The 20,081-nt window shown below is 42.7% G+C and overlaps 1 protein-coding gene and 1 pseudogene across 6 annotated transcripts; one reads left to right on the top strand and one right to left on the bottom strand.

The window, feature by feature from the left end:
- Positions 1-331: 331 nt before the first annotated feature.
- LOC5502490 (serine beta-lactamase-like protein LACTB, mitochondrial) lies at positions 332-20,056 on the top strand. 6 transcript variants are annotated; one of them, XM_048726252.1, is made up of 9 exons: positions 335-693; positions 2,578-2,800; positions 14,194-14,402; positions 15,607-15,693; positions 15,841-16,070; positions 16,413-16,573; positions 18,141-18,308; positions 18,876-19,086; positions 19,802-20,056. In XM_048726252.1, the coding sequence occupies exons 1-8, from the start codon at positions 436-438 to the stop codon at positions 19,064-19,066; spliced, it is 1,527 nt and encodes a 508-aa protein (XP_048582209.1). In that variant the 5' UTR covers positions 335-435; the 3' UTR covers positions 19,067-19,086; positions 19,802-20,056. The 6 variants fall into 6 exon arrangements, with proteins under 6 accessions (XP_048582213.1, XP_048582212.1, XP_048582211.1 ...); XM_048726256.1 differs by lacking the exons at positions 18,876-19,086; positions 19,802-20,056 and adding an exon at positions 17,920-17,945 and having other exon boundaries at positions 332-693; positions 18,141-18,284; XM_048726255.1 differs by lacking the exons at positions 18,876-19,086; positions 19,802-20,056 and adding an exon at positions 17,920-17,975 and having other exon boundaries at positions 332-693; positions 18,021-18,154.
- LOC116607513 lies at positions 3,286-10,241 on the bottom strand (annotated as a pseudogene).
- Positions 20,057-20,081: the final 25 nt, after the last annotated feature.

Genomic DNA, 20,081 nt, shown 5'->3' on the forward strand with positions numbered 1-20,081 from the left:
ATTTTACGGTGTTAAACAAGCAAGAGAAAATATTCAATTCCAACTTAATTCAATTCAGAATCGCTTGCCTTTTCTCAACGAATGATAACTTTGAAGTCACTGGGTTGACAATAAATTGAATAAATAGAAAACTGTCGGGCATTTAGTACATTGAGGACCTTTCCCGACTGTCGGCATTTAGCCACTGCGTTAAAATTATCTCCGTGATTCGTATAATTGCTAAAAAAAAATTGTCCGTGATTCGTTGATTACTTACCCCGGAAACCCGGGAAGGGGTTACCTTTGTTAGACTCTAACCCAGTCTCTAGCGTCTTGAAGCTAGGAACGCCTAGCGAAAATAAACATCTTTTTTGTTATATTTTTTTGTTAAAAGAAAGTAACTAAGTTGCTTTGTTTCTTCTTCCTATCATTATTGATTTTTCCATAAGTCAAGTGATGGTTCTACCAAATTACTTCAACTCTCGCTACGGATGGTTTCTTCGATCTTTTGGTCGCGTTTCTCCTCGAAGAAAGCACTCTACGAACGATTTCAACACTTTGGCCCGACCAAGGAGAATTTGGATCTTGGCCTCTTTGGGTATAATTAGTTCTAGTTTAGCGTATTTTTTCCTACCATCTCGAGAAGATGTTCAATGTGAGCAAGAAAACGAGGCTAAAGACAAAAAACGACGAAAATGTAAGCACAGTAATGACGTATCCTTTATTAGTAATGACGTATCCACTATCACGTTTTAAAATAATATTGTTTTAAATAATCCAAACTCCACCCAAAGTTCGTGATTTACCCAAGCGTTTACGTGCCGTTTTGTCTTAAGTGTGCCAAACCTTTTCGCAAATCGGGAGACTTTGACAAACCTTGGACACTGATGTTTAGTCATAGCTGTTACTAACTAGCGTTAGGCGGGTGTCACAAGATTTTGGACTTTATCACAAGCCTAATTTATGCTTTCCCATTGTTGCCATATATTAAACGGTAACCTATAGATGTTGAGCTTTGTTTGCGAGGCAAAACAAGACAAACACCCGGGTTACTCAACAATAACATTTAAGTTAAAGATATTAGAGTAAAATGACAATTAGCATTGAATATTATCCTCGTAATTTACAAAACATATCAAACAAAAGGAACGGCACTATAAAATAATCGTATGAAATTAATTTCATACGTATATATATAAAGAAAGGAGAACTCACCTCAAACATGTCCACTCTTAGCAAGAGACAAACAAGAGTGGTGACCAGTACATCTGATGACAGCAATAAATGCCATTGATATGCCATCTTTGTTTTGATTCATGACAGTTCAACGACTTTTCACCAGGGGAGGGTTCGAGTCAATTGTCCTTGGATGTACATTCCAAATAATGAAAAACCTTTCTCTAGCCAAAAATTGCTAACAAATTACAATCGATGACAATAACTTTAGTCATGGAAAGCATAAAATTCCTTATTTTCAAAGAATCTTATTTATGTGAGAAAGTTTATATATTCTCTGTATTCGCCCACATTGGCTCTCCCTCTCAGTGTCAAACATTTTAGCTATCTGTGCATGTGATATCAACTCTTGTCCACTACTTACTGTATCAACACCAAGATGTTGCATATGGATACACTATCCTTTTAACTCTAAAAAGTTCACAGTGTAAAGTATACAAAGTTTATATCCATTTATAAAGAAACTAACTGCTCAGCTTTGAAAACTCACACAAACGTGGAAATAAAGCCTTGATAATAAATGCAGCACCAACTTGACATTGACTTCATCACTCACTTTACTTCTCTCTACTTTATTTAAAACTGCAAATGTCAAGAGGGATAGCAAATGGTCAATTTTGAGGAATTCTGAAATGGCGAGAGGGCTGTTTTTAAAATCTGTGAAATTGAGATCTTGCTTATTTCTTTTGAATGATTTGAGAATGAGAAATTGAATCTATAAAATCAGTGAATTTGGGATGCCTTAAAATTTTGTGTAAAAATCAAAATGTTCTGGGGACCATTTTTGCCACCTCTTCAAGAGATATATGCAACACTGTGCAACTGTCTGCCATACAACATTTTAGTTAGAACTTCATTAGTTTTGATTGTGTTAATTTGTTCCATTCAGATATTAATAGTGTCTCTTCACTGTTTCTAAGGTTGAAAATTGGGTATTATACTGTTAATCCTTGGGGGTGGACTCCATAAAGACAGAAGCAAAATTATCAGTAAAATCACAGGGGCGGATCTAGCTATTCGCTAAAGGGGGGGTTTGGCTCAGTGACAAAGGGGGGAGGAGGTAGTTTTTTGTTACGTATGGCTTTCTGGCAGCCCAAAAGGGCCTCCCCCTAGATCCGCTACTGAATCAATTTTAGCCCCAAGAGATAGCCTTTTAGGTGTGGTCAACAGCAATTCTCTGCTTAAAAGATAGCAATTGAGTGTAGTCAAGCACTGAAAACACATGTTCAGTTTTCAATATTTTTTTTGCTGAATATATAGACTGATCACCCCTATCTACTTTTGTGGAAAACCCTCCCGCCCCCTGCTCCCAGATATACAAGCTGATGTTATTTGCAACTTGACATTGCCTCTGTTTCCCAGTCATCTAAATTGTCATGTGCTATCAAGGAAGCCCAGGTGTACATATCACAGCTTCAGGTTGAGACTGGCACGCCTGGCCTAGTAGCTGCCGTCAGTGTTGATGGCACACTGGTCTGGAGTGAGGGGCTTGGGCTTGCTGATGTAGAGAACCATGTAAAGTGCTCTCCTAAATCTGTGATGAGGATAGCTAGCATCAGTAAATCACTAACAGCTGCTGCAGTTGGTAAGTTGAGACTTGAACCTGAACATTTTTACAATCCCCCTTAAAAAAGCCTTATTATATCATTTGTACTCAGAGCCGTAGCAGGACATGTAAGATTGGGGGGGGGGGGGGGGACATCACAGAAACATTAAGAAAATATTTGGGGACACATCCACACACCCCCTGGTCATTTCCTTATAATTTTTTAAAATATTGGGGGTGGGCACGTTCCCCCAGTGCCCCAACCCCTGCTACGGCCCTGGTACTCAGAGATCTATGCAGCCCTAGAATTTATTCTGCTGCCTAGTTAAGATAAAGAGGGGAAAGTGCGATGGGGTGTGACAGCTCCAAATGGGTACTAGGCCTTATATTATGGCAGGAGATAATTTGGGATTTTAGCTCTCATACATTTCCTCTAAATTTTCAGTAAAAAAAGAGGGGGGGTGTGGCCGCCGTCTCGCTTTCTTGTCACATAAATCACAAATTCGATCAAAGGACAACTCATAACTCGACCAAAATTGGTTCCTATTAATCAACAAATACGTACATATCAATTACAGAAATATAACATAACATAAGCAGTAAAAATACGGAAAACTAAACGAAATCAAATAATTTACAAGGTAGTTGTGGCCTTCGCTTACACAAACATGCAATGGCTCTCCCGGTCACGAGATCTAACCGATATTTGTTCGCGCGCTCGCGCACTAATCGGCAGCTGTCCGTAACACCCGGCCCCAACAGGAGACCAACAGGGCGACTGTTCCTGAACATAACTAACCTATAACAATCTTAACACAGTTGTATATTTAAGTGTCCGTATCGGCATCTCCCTCCAAGACACAGAGCTTGTCCACAGGTCTCAGTACGACAGACGATTTCGTCTTCACTCTCGCCTGTCGTACGCACCCGTCTCTTCCGCGGTAGACCGCTGTTACGCGACTAAGATCCCATGAACCTCTTGGCTTGGTGTCGTCCACAACGAGGATCATATCTCCAACTGCCACATTACGCCTCACACGCTTCCACTTGGACCGGGTCTGTAGTAAAGGGAGATATTCCCGGACCCAGCGTCGCCAGAACTGGTCAGCACAGTATTGAACTTGCCTCCAACGTCTACGCCTATACACATCTTCCTTCCTGAACACTCCTAGGGGTAAAGATGCACCCGCTCTAAGCAACAGAAGATGATTTGGCGTGAGAGCCTCAGCATCCTTTGTATCATCCGAGATCGTCGTCAACAGACAACCATTCACAATTGCTTCAACTTCACAGAACAATGTAGTCAATCCCTCTTCGTCTTAATGTTGTTGCTTGAGCAAAGCTCTCAGAACCTTGCGCACCGTCCTGATGGGTCTCTCCCACACACCTCCCATGTGTGACGCGGCAGGAGGGTTAAAGACCCAGCGAACCTCTTGCTGCATCAGGTAATCTTGTATATCTTGCTGATTCCAATCAGCGATGGCCTCTCTCAACTCTTTCTCAGCACCTGTAAAATTAGTGCCGTTGTCAGACCTCATCTCTTGTGGGGCACCTCTCCTAGCAATGAAACGCCGCAACGAGTTTATGAACGACGGCGTGTCCATGTGGTGAGTCACTTCAAGATGTACGGCTCGGGTGGTGAGGCACGTAAACATGACTCCATAACGCTTAACTTCGCTTCTTGACCTCTTGATCATGAAGGGACCAAAGCAGTCTACGCCGACATACGAAAACGGTGGACTGTCTGGTGTCACCCTGTCCCATGGCAAATCCGCCATTCTTTGTTCGCACGGAGATTGCTGTCTACATCTGCAACTGAAACACGACTTCAAGACCCGACGTACGGTCTCCCTTCCCTTTACCGGCCAGAATCTCTGGCGTATCATTCCTAGGACGTGCTCCCTTCCGCTGTGACCTGATATCTCGTGATAGTGTCTGACGATCAGGTCCACGATGTGGTGGTGCCTCGGTAAGATCATGGGCGACTTGACATAAGTGCCTAAAGGAGCGTGCTCTAGTCGACCACCAACTCTCAGCAAACCGTCGATGACAACAGGATCTGAATCGCTGATGAGGCTAGACTTCTTCACATACTTCTTCCTTGCTTTCATTTCTGGTGGATCAGACCTGCTCGCATTGAGATCATCGAGCTCCCTGCGGAAGTGTCGTTGCTGAACAAATCTAACGACGCAGAACTCAGCATTTCTCATCTCGGTCAGGGAAATCGGGCCAGTCGATGGCACTTCCGCGTTACCTCCTTCCTTCTTGGAGCGGGCCTTTGCCATCAACCAGGCTTTGAACCTTAACAGCCATGCCCCTCCTTTCTTAAGGTCGTACAACGAAGAGTATCTCTTTATGAAATCTCCCACAACGTCAGGGGCTTCGCCAGTTGTGACCGCATGCACTTGCACCTGCCTTTTCACTTCCAGATCCTCTTCACTAGATCCCCTAGCGCTTCAGGTAACTTGGGCCACTCATGCTCTTCCTTCCACAGGAATTCCGGGCCATGTATTCATCGACCACTCTTCAGCATCTCATCTGCAGACAGGCCGCGTGACGCGTCGTCAGCTGGGTTATGTGAAGTGCTTACATATCGCCAGTTTGCAGGGGATGACCCATCATGGATTACTCCGAGGAGGTTCGCTACAAATGTGTGGAAACGCTTAGAATCATTATTGATATACCTCAGAACAGCCGTGCTGTCAGTCCAAAAGAACGAGCCACTTATGCGAACATCCAATTCCCTCCGGCACATCTTATCTAGCCTCACTGCAACGGTTGCTGCTGGCAATTCTAAGCGAGGAATAGTCATCTTCTTGACGGGTGCCATATGGGACTTACCGATCACTATTGAACAATGAACTTTTCCTTCAGCATTCGTCTGTCTTAGATAGCTCACAGCACCGTACCCTAGCTCCGAGACGTCTGCGAAATGGTGTAGTTGGGCATCAACTACTTTCCCAAAGTCCGCTGGTTTATGACAACGGCTCACTCTAAGTCCGTTCAACGTCTTGAGCTCATCTAGCCACTTGTTCCATCTCACCAGGTAGTCTCCAGTAATCTCGTCGTCCCATCCATAGTCATTCCGACATAGATCTTGCAATAGCACCTTTGCTGGTAGGATGAACGGACTTGCAAAGCCCAAGGGGTCGTACACCGATGACACTACACTTAAAAGGCCCCTGCGAGTGGCTGGTCTATTCTTCTCACTGATACTAAACGTAAGCTCATCTGCCTCTACATCCCAACGGACACCTAGGGCGCGTTCAGAAGGAAGTTCATCCGCGTGTAAATCAAGATTCTTCACGTTCTTTGCACGAGCATCAGAGGGGATTTTCTCTAGGACCTCACGTCTGTTGCTAACCCACTTCGTCAAGTTGAAGCCCCCTTTTGTCAACAGACGTGTCAGTTCATCACTCAGCAACACCGCCTTTTCAATACTGTCAACAGACCTTAGGCAATCATCGACGTAGAAGTTATTACGCACAGTCTTAACCGTCTCTTCGTCGAATTCTCGTGCGTTATCGTCTGCTGTCTTAAGTAATGCATAGTTAGCACAGTTTGGAGACCAGATCCAACCAAACAGATGAGTAGCCATGCGGTTATCTTCTGGAGGTCTGTCAAAGTTATTATCTGGAAACCACAGAAAGCGCAGCGCGTCTCTGTCGTCCGGCGTGACTCTAACCTGGTTGTACATTGCCTCTATGTCGCTCATCATGGCTACAGGTTCTTCTCTGAATCTCATTAGTACACCAACAAGCTTGTTAGTAAAGTCCGGACCGCGTAACACTTGTTCATTGAGTGAAGTACCTCGATACTTGGCTGCGCAGTCAAACACAAGGCGTGGTTTGTCAGGCTTGTGTTGACTGGTTACGAAATGGTGAGGGATGAACCAAAGCTTCCCGTCGTTCCGCTGCAAACCGTCATCAGCCACCTTCTCGGCGTACCCCTTCTCGAGCAGGGTCTCGGTGGCGCTGCTATACTTCTTCTTCATCTCCGGATCCCGTTCAAGCTTTCTTTTTGTGAGACGGAGACGATGCTCTGCCATTGGCCTGTTGTTAGGTAGTCCATACCTCTCGTCCTTCCATGGAATGGAAACCTCGTAGTGACCGTCGTTCAATTGCGCGGATCTCTCATATATACCAAGCGCCTTCCGATCACTTTGGGACATAACAGTCGCGTCATCCGCTATCGACTCACTAAATTCGATGTCCACATACTTGTTGAACTGTTCTGACAGCACCTTGTCTGTGCGGAGGAAGTTCACTGTGCGTCTATTCTCATCACACCTTCCCATAGGACCGTTTATCGTCCATCCGAACTTAGTCTTGACAGCATAAGGACCACCGACAACTCCCTGACTCACTTCGTCTGGTTGCAACATCGCCGCATTGTCCTGTCCAACTAAAAGCTCGACGCATTCGTTCAAACGCTTTGGAAGTTTGATGCCGGACAGATGTGGCCACCTATCAACATCTTCTTGACTTGTGATGACATCATCCCCGATGTTCAGCGAACGCATGCTCAGCACCTCAGGAAGCTCCATCATTACAACCTCGTCCAAGTCCATCATCTCCAAGCTTACCCAAGATGATGCAATCACGTTGTCTTCTTTCTCGATTGTCGACAGGGAAACCTCGATTGGGGAGCCTTCTACACCAAGATCGTTCATCAACTTCTGGCTGCACCAGGTGGATGTAGAACCGCTGTCCAACAGCGCGTACGTTTCCACGATCCTTTCTTTTCCTCGGCTTTAACCTTGACCGGAACGATTGGCAAAGCTTTTTTCCCGGCCCCAGTCACTGTTCCTAGGCCGACGAATTCATCAGAAAATGCTCGGGGCTCTCCTTGACGCTCCGTTCGATGACTTACTTGCTGATCTTTCAGAACAAATTCACCTAATGCATTATGAAGACACTCAAGATGTTTCCGTGTCAGCTGACAGTCCGGTTTCTTGCATCCTTTGGGCCATCGGCAGCCTCCAGCAAAATGGGTAGAAGAGAAACAGTTTTCACAAAATTTCTTCTGTCGTACAAAATCTAGCTTCTCTTTGCTGGTCTTCGCCTTAAACTCTCTACAATCTTCTACTCTATGGTTGGACTGACAAAGATAGCACTTAAGCCTTGGCGACACAATGTCAGGCGACGACCGTCTTTCAGGTGGACGCTGCAGAGGCTTGTCTTCCGAGCGACCGAGTTCCGGAGGTTTTGCGCCGATACTGAAGTTCTGTCTTCGTGGGGGGTTCTTGATTCCCTTCTTCGTGATGTCTTCTCCTGAGCTGGGCTTCTTCACGTCCATCAGACTTCCATACACAGGGTCATTCTTCCCCTTAGCTGGGCTTCTTCACGTCCATCAGACTTCCATACACAGGGTCATTCTTCCCCTTAGCTGGGCTTCTTCACGTCCATCAGACTTCCATACACAGGGTCATTCTTCCCCTTAGCTGGGCTTCTTCACGTCCATCAGACTTCCATACACAGGGTCATTCTTCCCCTTAGCTGGGCTTCTTCACGTCCATCAGACTACCATACACAGGGTCATTCTTCCCCTTAGCGACACAACGCACCAGAGCGTGCACGTCAGCAACGTTGGGATCTCGCCCCGTCTCGCGTATTTCTTGCACCTTTGTCTGCCAGCGCGACTTCACAAACCCCGGTAGGCGACCTAGAATCTGGAGTAGTCTAGACTCAGTATTTATCTGCATCAACCGTCCAGCAACCCTCAAGCTGGTCTCACAGTTTTCTAAATCATCAGCTAAATCATTCAAAGCTTCTCTGTCATTAGCATGGATAGGTGGACCGTCAGCAACCTTGCTTATCCATGCGTTGGTGACCACGAAGGCATCACCAAACCTTTCTTTTAGCAGTCTCTTAGCCTTGGAATAACCTTCTTCTGGATCCATCATGACGCAGCACGAGGTGACATCACGTGCTTTGCCGGTACACGACTGAGATAGAAGGTGCAAGCATCGCTAGTACAACTCTCCACATTCACTTGAAATGACCGCATGAACGCAAAATAATTCAATGGGTTCCCATCGAACAAGGTCAAAACAGGGCGTGGCAGTCTCTGCGCTCTTATCTGTCTCTCTACCTGGTCATGAACTTTCACTAGCGACTTAAGCATCTGCGCACCAGATTGCAGGGGTGAAGCACTGCATGATGGGGATTGTGGTATAAACGCTGGCGCATTGGAATTGAGAGGGGTAGACTGTATTGGCCTTGGGGAATTCTTATCAGGAATGGGTACCCTGTGGTCTTGTTGCGAAGGACCTGGGAATGGGTCCTCACCTTCATTTGCTAAAGGGATAACTGAATCATTGTTACTTTGCTTGGGCAAAGTACTGATAGGGGCCTCGGGAACCTCAACCATATTGGGATCCCTGTGGTCTTGCCGCGAAGAAACTGGGAATGGGTCCTCACCCTCATTTGCTAAAGGGATAACTGAATCATTGTTACTTTGCTTGGGCAAAGTACTGATAGGGGCCTCGGGAACCTCAACCATATTGGGATCCCTGTGGTCTGTGATAGGGGATGGAATAGACTCCACCCTTTTCCCTTCACATCCTACACTACCCCCTTCATTAACGGCCCTCCCGTGTTTCTGCAGCTCGTACTACATAAACGCTCTCTTCTGCCCGCGCTTTAGCAATCTCGGTCTGTATTTTTAGCGCTAGTTCTTGTTGCTCTAAGTCAAGCTTTTTTTGGCTACAATTATCTGCTGTGATATGGAAGCTGCCTCTACCTCTAGCGATGCCCTTTTTGCACTGAGTTTCACACGCGTCTCACTCGCAGACATCCTACTTGACCCCGACTGACGACTCCCCTTAGATCTCCTGGTATGGCTTGACCCCGACTGACGACTCCCCTTAGATCTCCTGGTATGGCGCGACCCCTGACTGGCTGATTCTGATGGCGTGACACTTTTGCACCATGGCCCCCCTTCCAGGACCCCTTTATCCCTTGACTCTACTTCTAAGTAACTCTTGAAAGCCCTTTGATAATACCTTACAGCTTCCTTTTCATCATGACTGTCAAGCAATCCATAATAAACATCACACACATCCCTCGAACCGCTTCTTTGATTCCTTAATTTCATCCAGTAGTTTCTTCAGTTCCCCCAATTCTCTTCGTCAGCGACGCTAGAAATCCTTTTCTAGACGCCGCTTTGATCACCTCTGTTTCCGTTCGAACAACTTCTCTGATGCTCGATGCTAGCATCTTGAGTCAACAAACTCTTCAGAAACACACACGATTCGCAACTACATTGAACTTAATGTGGCCGCCGTCTCGCTTTCTTGCCACATAAATCACAAATTCGATCATAGGACAACTCATAACTCGACCAAAATTGTTTCCTATTAATCAACAAATACGTACATATCAATTACAGAAATATAACATAACATAAGCAGTAAAAATACGGGAAACTAAACGAAATCAAATAACTTACAAGGTAGTTGTGGCCTTCGCTTACACAAACATGCAATGGCTCTCCCGGTCACGAGATCTAATCGATATTTGTTCGCGCGCTCGCGCACTAATCGGCAACTGTCCGTAACAAGGGACATGATGGGTGTGGCGGGGGACCCTGGAATGTCACTCTACTTTGAATTTCAAAATACTAGAACTTTGAGATGTTCAATACACCTTACTATGGGATAACGTGATACAGCTTGAAAAACTTGGGAGCCCACTGAATGATGACTTTCTGGTGTGGACGAGTCAATAATTATAAGCAAATACTACAAAATGTTTAGATGCCAAAAAGTTTGTTCTTCGAAAACTTGATGCTTTATTATTATTATTTTTGGGGGGTAGGGTCGTAAAGCCAAAATACCCATTTTTTAGGGTCCAAAACTCGAAAATAGTTATGACCGCAATACTGGGGATTTTTCGTCAAAAAATGAAAAAAGGTGTGCTTGTGGCTATTATTCGTATGCAAATTTATGCCTACATTATCGAAATAATATGATTTAAAAGAATTTTTACTCTACTTTGTCATTTGTAGCTGTCTATGGTGCTCATGAAATGTCTATTGGAAAAAAAAATAAAAGTTTTCCTAATTTATTCTTTTCAACCGCTTGGTTTGATCAATGACACAAACTCGGAGAGCGCTGGAGAGTAGATATGAACCGCCCAGCATTCCAATTATGGTGTGAAATCATAAGATCTTTACTGTACTCTCTTAGGTCTGCATTTCATAAGATATAAAATAATATCTAAAATCTATCACTGAAATTATACGTTCGCGTATACAAAGGATTGAGAAAGCGGGTGTAGATTTCGGCGTAGGAGGTCCCCAATTATCTCAGGCGTGGATCCAGACCTATTGACACCTGTTTTCGTAAACAAGTAAAAATGCTAAGAGTTAGTACGTTAAGTATGAGCTTCGTGTCTTCATTCTGTTAGTTGAGGCCACAATATTGAGGGTTTTTTTTCGTTAACTGTACCTTTTTTCCTTGATCCGCGTTTGTATCTAGTGTTGTTCAACTCTTCACAAACGAAACGGTGTACAAGGCACGCAATAGAAAGTTACTACAAGGATACCTTGGATTTGATAATGCATAACGAAGACTTTGGATTACTAGCTAAATTGTAAAAAAAGGGAAAAACATGACAGTTATTTCGCTTGAGATCAAGGAAATACGAAGTTACATCTTTTATCGAAATAGTCCTTACCAACGAGAAAATAAATAACGAGAATGATAGCTTTCCATTTTTGCATGTTCAGAGCTCTCTTAATCGAGAAAATGGCTATACTTATAAGAAAGTATTTGAAAATAGGCCTCGATAAGTGCCAATTTACTTGAATACAAAACGGTGGTAATGAACAAATAATGTTTGCGAGGTAGAGTCTTACAGTATTTCGGAAAAAAGGCTAATGATGAAGTTGTATAAAAAGAAAATACCACCGCAGATGCATTATTCTTAGTAACCGATTTCCGTTGTAATTTGCCGAATAAATTCTAGAGTCTCGAATATTAAACGAAAAGTTGCATCAAAAGCTGCATGAAAATAATAATAATACCTTTCCTTTAAATGATGTTGAACTATTATGGCTTATGGCGCCATAGACAAAGAAAGCCGTGGAGGTGTAGTCCCTGAAATAAAATAACAAAGAAAATTTATTCCGGCATTACGTCAAGTGTTAAGCACTCAGGGCTGACGTACAAGGCAATCTCAAATCAGACCGGCGTAGGAACTACTCACGAGTTACATGACTAGTTTTTTTTTTTTTTTTTTTTTTTTTTTTTTTTTTTTTTTTTTTTTTTTTTTTTTTTGCTTGAAGCGGACCATTTCCGTCCTACCACAAAGTGAACTACGACTTTTATCGTTGCCATCTGTCTGTGAACGCGTCTCGGGGCAGTGAAAAACCAGTAAGTCAGGATAGCAACCAGCCCAATCATGCTTCTTCTGAAGCCAATTTCGAACGACGCCGTTACTGGCAACGTCATCTATGGAGTCTTCGGGGCAATCGCAACTATCAGCGCAGTCGGCAATGCCTTCGTTGTCATGGTATCCGTTAAGATTCCGGCGCTGCGTAAGACCACTCTCTCCTTAATAGGAAATCTCGCGATGGCTGACATGCTAAAGCTCATGCTAGGATATTCGTGCGTCTCAGCAGACGTTTTGTGTGAGCTGTTCCTTAGCCCAAATGTTTCCTTTACTGCCGCTATTACCAGTATCTTAACTCTAACAGTTCTTGCCGTGGAGCGCTACTAAGCCATCGTAAATCCGATGAGCATAAGATTCAAGCTGAGGGACGACACAGTTCGCTACGCCGTCACCGCGATATGGGCACTGGTGTTCGTCGTGATGTCCCCGCTCTACATCTCGACCGAATATGATGCAGTAAAGGTGCGTGCACCAATTGAAACAATCAGATTCAAGCCTTTACACAGGTCGTTTTCACGATGGTTGTCTTCAACATTCCCTTCGTTATCATCACTTCGACAACACGGTGGTACCAATGAACGTCCAGGCCTCGGAGGAAGTGGTGGACAAGCGTCGAATCGTGTCCATTGCCATCACAATGGCGGTAACCTTCTTACTAAGCTCTCTTTCCTTTGTGTCGGTCGTCACCATCAAAAAGGTCATCTCAGGTGCACCCGCAAATGCAGAATTATCTGAAATCCAGTATGTCTTCCTACTACTGAACTCGGCCTCAAGCTTTCTGATACAGTGGTTACATGAGCAGGAGTTTAAGGGCCGCGCTATTGAAGATGCTAAGGCTGTCGACGCCCTGGGAACAATCCCCAATAGTTAATTGACGAAGACTGTTATATGAACTGTATGTCTATTCAAGATTTACTGTATAGCCACTTTCTCCAAGACAGTGCCCTTTAGAGACTCTAGAATTAGAGAAATTTTACTGTATGAAAGTTGAATATTTTATTAATATGTCCGTTATACTTAGGGTGTATACCAATCGATGCAGTCTCTATCCATTTATTCATTTTAATCATTGATTGATTGCCTCTATTGATTGAGCTTAAAAACTTTTAAGTAAAACTACGAAATGGGAGATCATTTCTGTAGGATTGCGCCTTGTTTCTCTATTTTTTTCACAAAAAACAGCTTTCGAAGATAAATCGATTTTAGAATAAGCTTCCGCTGTTTGGAGTATGAATGAATTACCAAATTTGGTAAAAGATCTTTTTGTGGAAATTTGAAATGTTAAATAATCTCGCGTAACATTCACAAAATAAACTGAAGCCGGTTAACAGCATGCAGCTAATATGTAGACTGTATATATGTAAAAAATAAGTATTGTGATAGTCTAAAGAGGATATTTTCATATGAAACGAATTTTGAATTGTATTCTCAATCTAATGCAATAATACTAGCTCCTAGGCAAATAAAATAAATGTAGGCCTTGGAACGGTACATGAAAAGAACGTTTGTTGTAATTGTGGGCCTAGGAAAACGCCGTTCTTTTCATGTATCGTTTCTAAAATGCAAGGAACATAGAACATAGAATTGTTTTATTTGCATGCATTTGCATTTTGAACGGTACATGAAAAGAACGTTTGTTGTAATTGGCGTACTATTATATGTGCCGGAGCGCCCGCATTGCTTCAGGGTATATAATAAATAATCAAATATATGGTAATGAAAAAGGGGTTCGAAAGAGACTTGGCTTTTAAAGATTAGGTTTTATCCATTTATTCCCATCCTTCCTTTCTTCACCTACCTTTCCTCGGCGCTTCCAAAAGCGTCTTATTTACGTTGAGATTTTTTTGGGGTTTTCTACCGTCTACATACAAAATTCCATGGGTTGTTCCTACAGTTTTTGGCTTATTTAAATTGATTTTCATTAAAAGCATGCATGTGTATTTGAATAGGGGGAGGGAGACGGGGGAAATACCTTTGCATCTGGTTGTTTAGAAAGGATATACAGAGGGGTCAAAACATTTTTTACTCTTGCAGCAAAACTGTACGAAGAAAAGAAAATCGACCTTGATGCGCCCATACAAAAATACATCCCAAGTTTTCCTCAGAAAGAGTTGGATGGTGAAGTAGTTACCATAACAACTCGACAATTGCTGTCTCACCTTGGAGGAATACGGCACTATGTGAAAGCTGAGAAGAAGAGTGAACCAGACCAAGACACACAAACAAAAAACCCTGGCATACAGGTGTTGGCAATTTTACATAGACGGCCTTAACAGTGCTTTTATTTTTTCGTAGCAGTGTTTTGGCCAAGGGAGGTTCAGCGGGTTGCTTTCTAGGGTTGGGGAGAGGATAGTTACAGGGGGAGGGATGGAGGCTATGCAGAGTCTTCTAGGGGTGTGGGCACAGGTGCTAGCTATCAAGATCAGCATGGTGCTATCTAGGGGTGGGAGGAGGTAGCTACAGGGGGGATGTATAGCGGATATGCAGAATCTTTAAGGGGTGAGGGAACAGGTGCTAGCTATCGGGATCAACAGGGTGCTATTTGGTGTTTAGCTACAGGGGAGAGGGATGGCGGGTATGCATAGTCTTAAGGTTGTGGGGCACAGGTGCTAGCTACAGGGTTCTATCTAGGGATGGGAGGGGGTAGCCACAGGAGTCAGCAGGGGAGAGGAATTGGGGGCCTGCAGGGCACTTTCTAGAGGGCACTGGTGCTTGTAACAGGGAGAAGGGTAGCAGAAGGGGAGTTCTGTAAGGTCCTAACAAGTGGTGGGGGAATCAACATCTGTTTCCCTCTTACGCTCGGTTGCGCATAAGGCCTTCTTATACTTTTCTCCAATTACTTTTCTTCCACTTGCCTCCTCTCAAGATTTCCATCCCGCCTCTGTTCTCTCTCTTTCCATCGACCGACTTCAAGTTGTCCTGGGTCTTAGTTCCTTCTTGACTTTTACCCATGGATTCCCATGTGATATTTTCGCGGCATCCCAAGGACATGCCCGAGAAACTTTCATCTCCTCCTTCTTACCTCCAAGCTCATCCGCACAGGTCCTGTCTCCTGGTTCAACTCCTCCATTGATGTTATATACGGCTAGAAGATGCCTCAGAATCTCTTGTATTGGAAGGCGTCAAGCTTCTTGTGGTCCCTAGCATTAAACTTCCATGTTTCACTCCCATACGAGAGGACAAGTTTTACATCTGATGGTTTTGTATCTGATGGATATTCAAAGCTGGTCAATGAGCATGGGAAATAACTCCCACAAAATGAACTTCTTCAGGGAGTTAAGGGAAATGAACATGGCGTTAGCTAGGTTAGGGATCAACATTTAATTTAAAATTATGGTTATAGTTATATATTTTTCAAATACTTTCTAGCCTCTATGGATGGTACAGCCACAGGTCTTACACCGTGGTAATGTCTCTAAAAAATGTAACTTTATCTTTGCTTTTTAGGATTTAAGTAAAGCTGGAACTAATGAAACACGAGAAAATGAGAAAAATGCTACAAACGAACTCGAAAATAAAGAGTATTACATTAAGGTATTTAAAACAAAAAAATTATTTATTGATTCAAATGTAGATAATTATAAATTTTTTTATGAAAGAAGAACTAGACTAAAGAGGCAGTTATTTATAAAAAGCATAGGTTTACCTACCATTCATGCCCCCTCTTTGTTCTACCTTCAGGAACCCTTGACACTCTTAGAATCCTTAGCCTTATTCGAGAATGACCCTTTGGTGGGAAAACCAGGAGAGAAGTACAACTACACAACTCATGGGTACACACTGATCAGCGGTGTAGTTCATGCCGCCGCAAAACAGGACTTCCAGAAGTATATGAAACAGTTGTTCAAGGAACTGGGTATGAACAACACGGCCCCAGAGCATCATGGTCCAATTACTTATCACCGGGCACGGTATGTTTATCAGATCCCCATACAGTACTATGCAACAATAAGCTACGAATGAATAATGAGGCCCTCGTGTATAGCGCACGCTGCCGTAACCACCTTGATAGCTTAGTGAAGTAAGCCACTGAGGATGCTGGAAACGTGCTATCTAATACGACGCGCGCTACCGTTGCCACCTTGGCAGTTTTGTTGATTAAAAGCAAATAAGAACAAAAGAGAAACGTGGTAACTGATTCGAACCGATGTCACTACAGATTTTTTTTTTTTAAATTAGAAGACGTAATTGCAATTTGTTGAAAACTTGCCTTGGCTTGCGTGACTATTGCGTTACTTATCTATTCCCGTCAGGCAATACGAGCGTAAGAAGCGCCACGGACTCGTCAATGTCCCGTATGTAGACAACTCTTACAAATGGGCGGGAGGTGGCTTCATATCAACTGCTGAGGATCTCGTAAAGTTTGGTAACGCACTGCTGTATGCGCGACAGGCAAACGACCAATCACCGCCAGGTAAACTAGAGTTTTTGTCGGTTTTCCACGCTCGCACGTAGATACTCACGTAGATACTCTAAGAATTTCTCTCCGTTGAATCTACACAAAACACAAATAAGACGATAACGCACTATTCAAACGGGCTGCTTTTGTCCTGTAAAGATCTACACTTACCCAATAGTAGCCATTTAATTTAGGAGGACAGTTTTCGCTTCCTCCGGATTGAGATCCCTTGCTTCTCCCTTCTTCCCGGGTGTTTGGCGTTTTTCTTTGCCCATGTCTACGATTTCCTAATTTGTTGCTCTTGTTGAAAGCGCGTGTAACACTTGATAAGCGTTTGTTTTCTTCGGAAACGCAACACAGCAGTGGTCGAACCCTATTGGCTAACGTGCGTGTCCCAATTAGGTGTGAAGTCTTATAATCCAGAAAAGGGATTAAGCATCAAGGAATCTTTAGAAGCGCATTACGGCAAAACAAAAACTTGACCAAAACACGCTAAACTTTTGAATTTATGTACCAAATAGATTTCTCGGTATTGCATAAAATTTGGCAGGTCGATAGAGCAATACATCGCTAACAAAAGTGTGAGTACAGCCATTAAAATTCTAAATCCATCGAAAGTTATCGGAATTTGATCGCCGGATATGACTGAAATTTGCATACTGTAACTTTGAAATATAGTTACTTTTAAATGAAACTAGATATCAAAAATCGAAGACACACTATTGTTAACAAGCATGTGCTGATTGAAAAAGACATTTGGCGTCAGTTTTCACTCACGGGGTATGGTACCTAAATTCTTCCAAAGACACCTATATCGTTTTAGGTTTTACTGCCATTAATTAAAAAAAAGTTTCCTTTAAAGCAATTAATAACAAACATAGGTAGATTCTTCATTTTATAATGATTAATTTGATACCTCGTTTGTATAGTTTGGATAAATTGTGCGCGCGTAATCATTTTTTTCCGGGACCATGTCGCGAAACTGTTCCGTAACCTTAAACATTTTCTGGAAGAATACGTTGGCTTGTTCTATTTTTAACTCTCTGGGAAAAAATAAAACTTTATTTTGCTTGTTAAAAAAATGTTTATTGTTAAAATCCATTGTCGTTAATTAAAACTTTAAAATGTTTCACTCCCATACAAGAGGACAGGTTTTACGAGGGTGTTCAATAGCTTGGTCTTGGTGGTTTTGCATCTTATGTATATTCAAAGCTGGCCAATGAGCATGGGAAATAACTATCACGAAATTCACTTCTTCAGGTAGTTAAGGGAAATGAACAAGGCGTAAGCTAGGTTAGGGATCAACATTTCATTTTAAATTATGTTTATAGTGAGTGATATATTTTTCAAATATTTTCTAGCCTCTATGGATGGTACAGCCACAAAGGTGAAAACGACAGTGATTCGGTAGTCCATCTTACACCAGGATTTAATAAATGATTTAAAAGAAAGACTAATTAAACAAAAAAGTGTAAAGCTTTTACACACAGAAGTCAAGTGTATCGAATATTTCAAAAATCGTTTGATTACATTTTTTCTATCATACTGTTTTGACTGTCTTCAATTCCTGACTTCACGACAGGATTTTTAAAACAAGAGACAGTCAAAGAGATGTGGGCACTCGTAGAGGCAACAAGAGGCAAAGTTGGGACAGGAGAGAAGGGGTGGTATGGGTGGGGATGGTACGTCCTCCCAGAGAGCACAAGTCATGTGTGTGGCCGACATCAGCGAGAAACTATCTTTCATACAGGTAAAGGAAACGGACAGATGGTCACCGGACGGACACACTGAAAGATTAACAGAAAGATTGTCTGAGACTGAGATACACAAACAACCGATAAGTAGACCCACAAATTAACAGACGGAAACACACAGAAAGAGGAACGGATAGACTGACAAAGATTGAGATAGAGAAATAATTGACATGTAGACCCACAATTTAACAGACGGAGACACACAGCAAGATATTAACGGATAGACTGACAAAGATTGAGATAGACAAATAATCGACATGTAGACCCACAAATAAACAGACGGAGAAACACAGAAAGATTAACGGAAAGATTGTCTGAGACCGAGACAGACAAACAACCGACAAGCAGACCGAGGATAAACAGGCGGACAGACACTCAGTGAGATTAACAGATAGACTGACACTGAGAATGAGATAGACAAATAACCGACAACCATACCAATAAATAGACAGACGGACAGTTAGAAAAATAACAGGTAGGCAGAAAAACAAACGGCAGACAAACGGCAAACACTACAGTCAGGTAAATACTGTTAATAGTTGACTAATTGTTTTGATTGACAGGTGGTGCAATAGGGGGCGTTTCCGTTCTACTCCTGCAACCTGATAATCGCTGTCGTTCCTCTCCCTCCCCACCACGGGGTATCGTGGTCGCCTTGTTGATGAATCAGCAGGAGGTTGCGCGGAAAATAAGTGACGCCGCGGAAAACATCGCTACCATATTTTATGACCATCTGAATCCTGAGAAAACCTAGGGAAGTGGCATGGCTCTTACGTAACCTGAAATCCTGCAAAACGGGCTTCGCTTTTTTCTTCAAGGATTTTGATAAATAAATCTCAATTCAGTGATAGAATGTCACATTTACTGTTTTTTTTTTTGCGAGACAGATGTACTTCAATGTATATTTCTGTCTGTCTCAAATCCCTGTCATTGTCGCGCGTCGAGTTTTTTCTTATGGTTGCAGCCTTTTTTATTTTATTTTACAAAAGTTTATGTCTCCGAAACCGGAGAAATGAACGTGCTACCGTGGCCACATTGTGAGTGTTGTGAAGTAAGCCAATTAGGATGCAAGAAACGTGATGAGAACCATCACTAGCCAGCCAGCAAGGCAACAAAGATGTCAGAATATGTCAGAATCCTCCTAGCTATGAATTCGTGTCAATAAGAACTGTGAATCTCGAAGGCTAATTGGCTAGCTTTCTCTAAACTTTGTTTTGGTGGCCAAGGTAGCGTGCGTCGCACTAAAAAACTACGAGTACGTTAATAAAATGATTATCATAACCCAGAAAGGAAAAACAAATTCATCAGGGGAACATAATATTATTCAAATTTCTTTAAATCAAATGCTGGAAAATGTCGAGAACAATTACAGCTCAACGCCAATATTTTTTTAAAAAAAGGAACCCCTTGAAAGATTAGCATGCACGTGAAGTTCATTTGAAACAAAGTGTCATGTATTTATCCACTTACAACCATCTCTTATTCACAGGCTTCCCCTCAGGAAGAGTGCAAAGAAAAACAAAGGAAACTTATGATTTTGGAATATCGGCATTATGTTGTACATAGATTGGTATAGACATTTTTGTCCCGATTCTTGCATCGTCTTTCTGTCGTTCTATTTGTATCCACACAAACAGATTGGGTTCAGTGTTAAGTAGTGCTCAAGAGATTGCGAGTAGTCACACTTAACTTGCTGTGGAACTTTTGTTGCACAATATCAAATTAAACATAGTATTTAACGGCACATCGAAAGCTCGACGGTTGGGTCG

This window comes from Nematostella vectensis, chromosome 4 (genome assembly GCF_932526225.1).
Source record: "Nematostella vectensis chromosome 4, jaNemVect1.1, whole genome shotgun sequence".
NCBI classification, from domain to species: Eukaryota; Metazoa; Cnidaria; class Anthozoa; order Actiniaria; family Edwardsiidae; genus Nematostella; species Nematostella vectensis.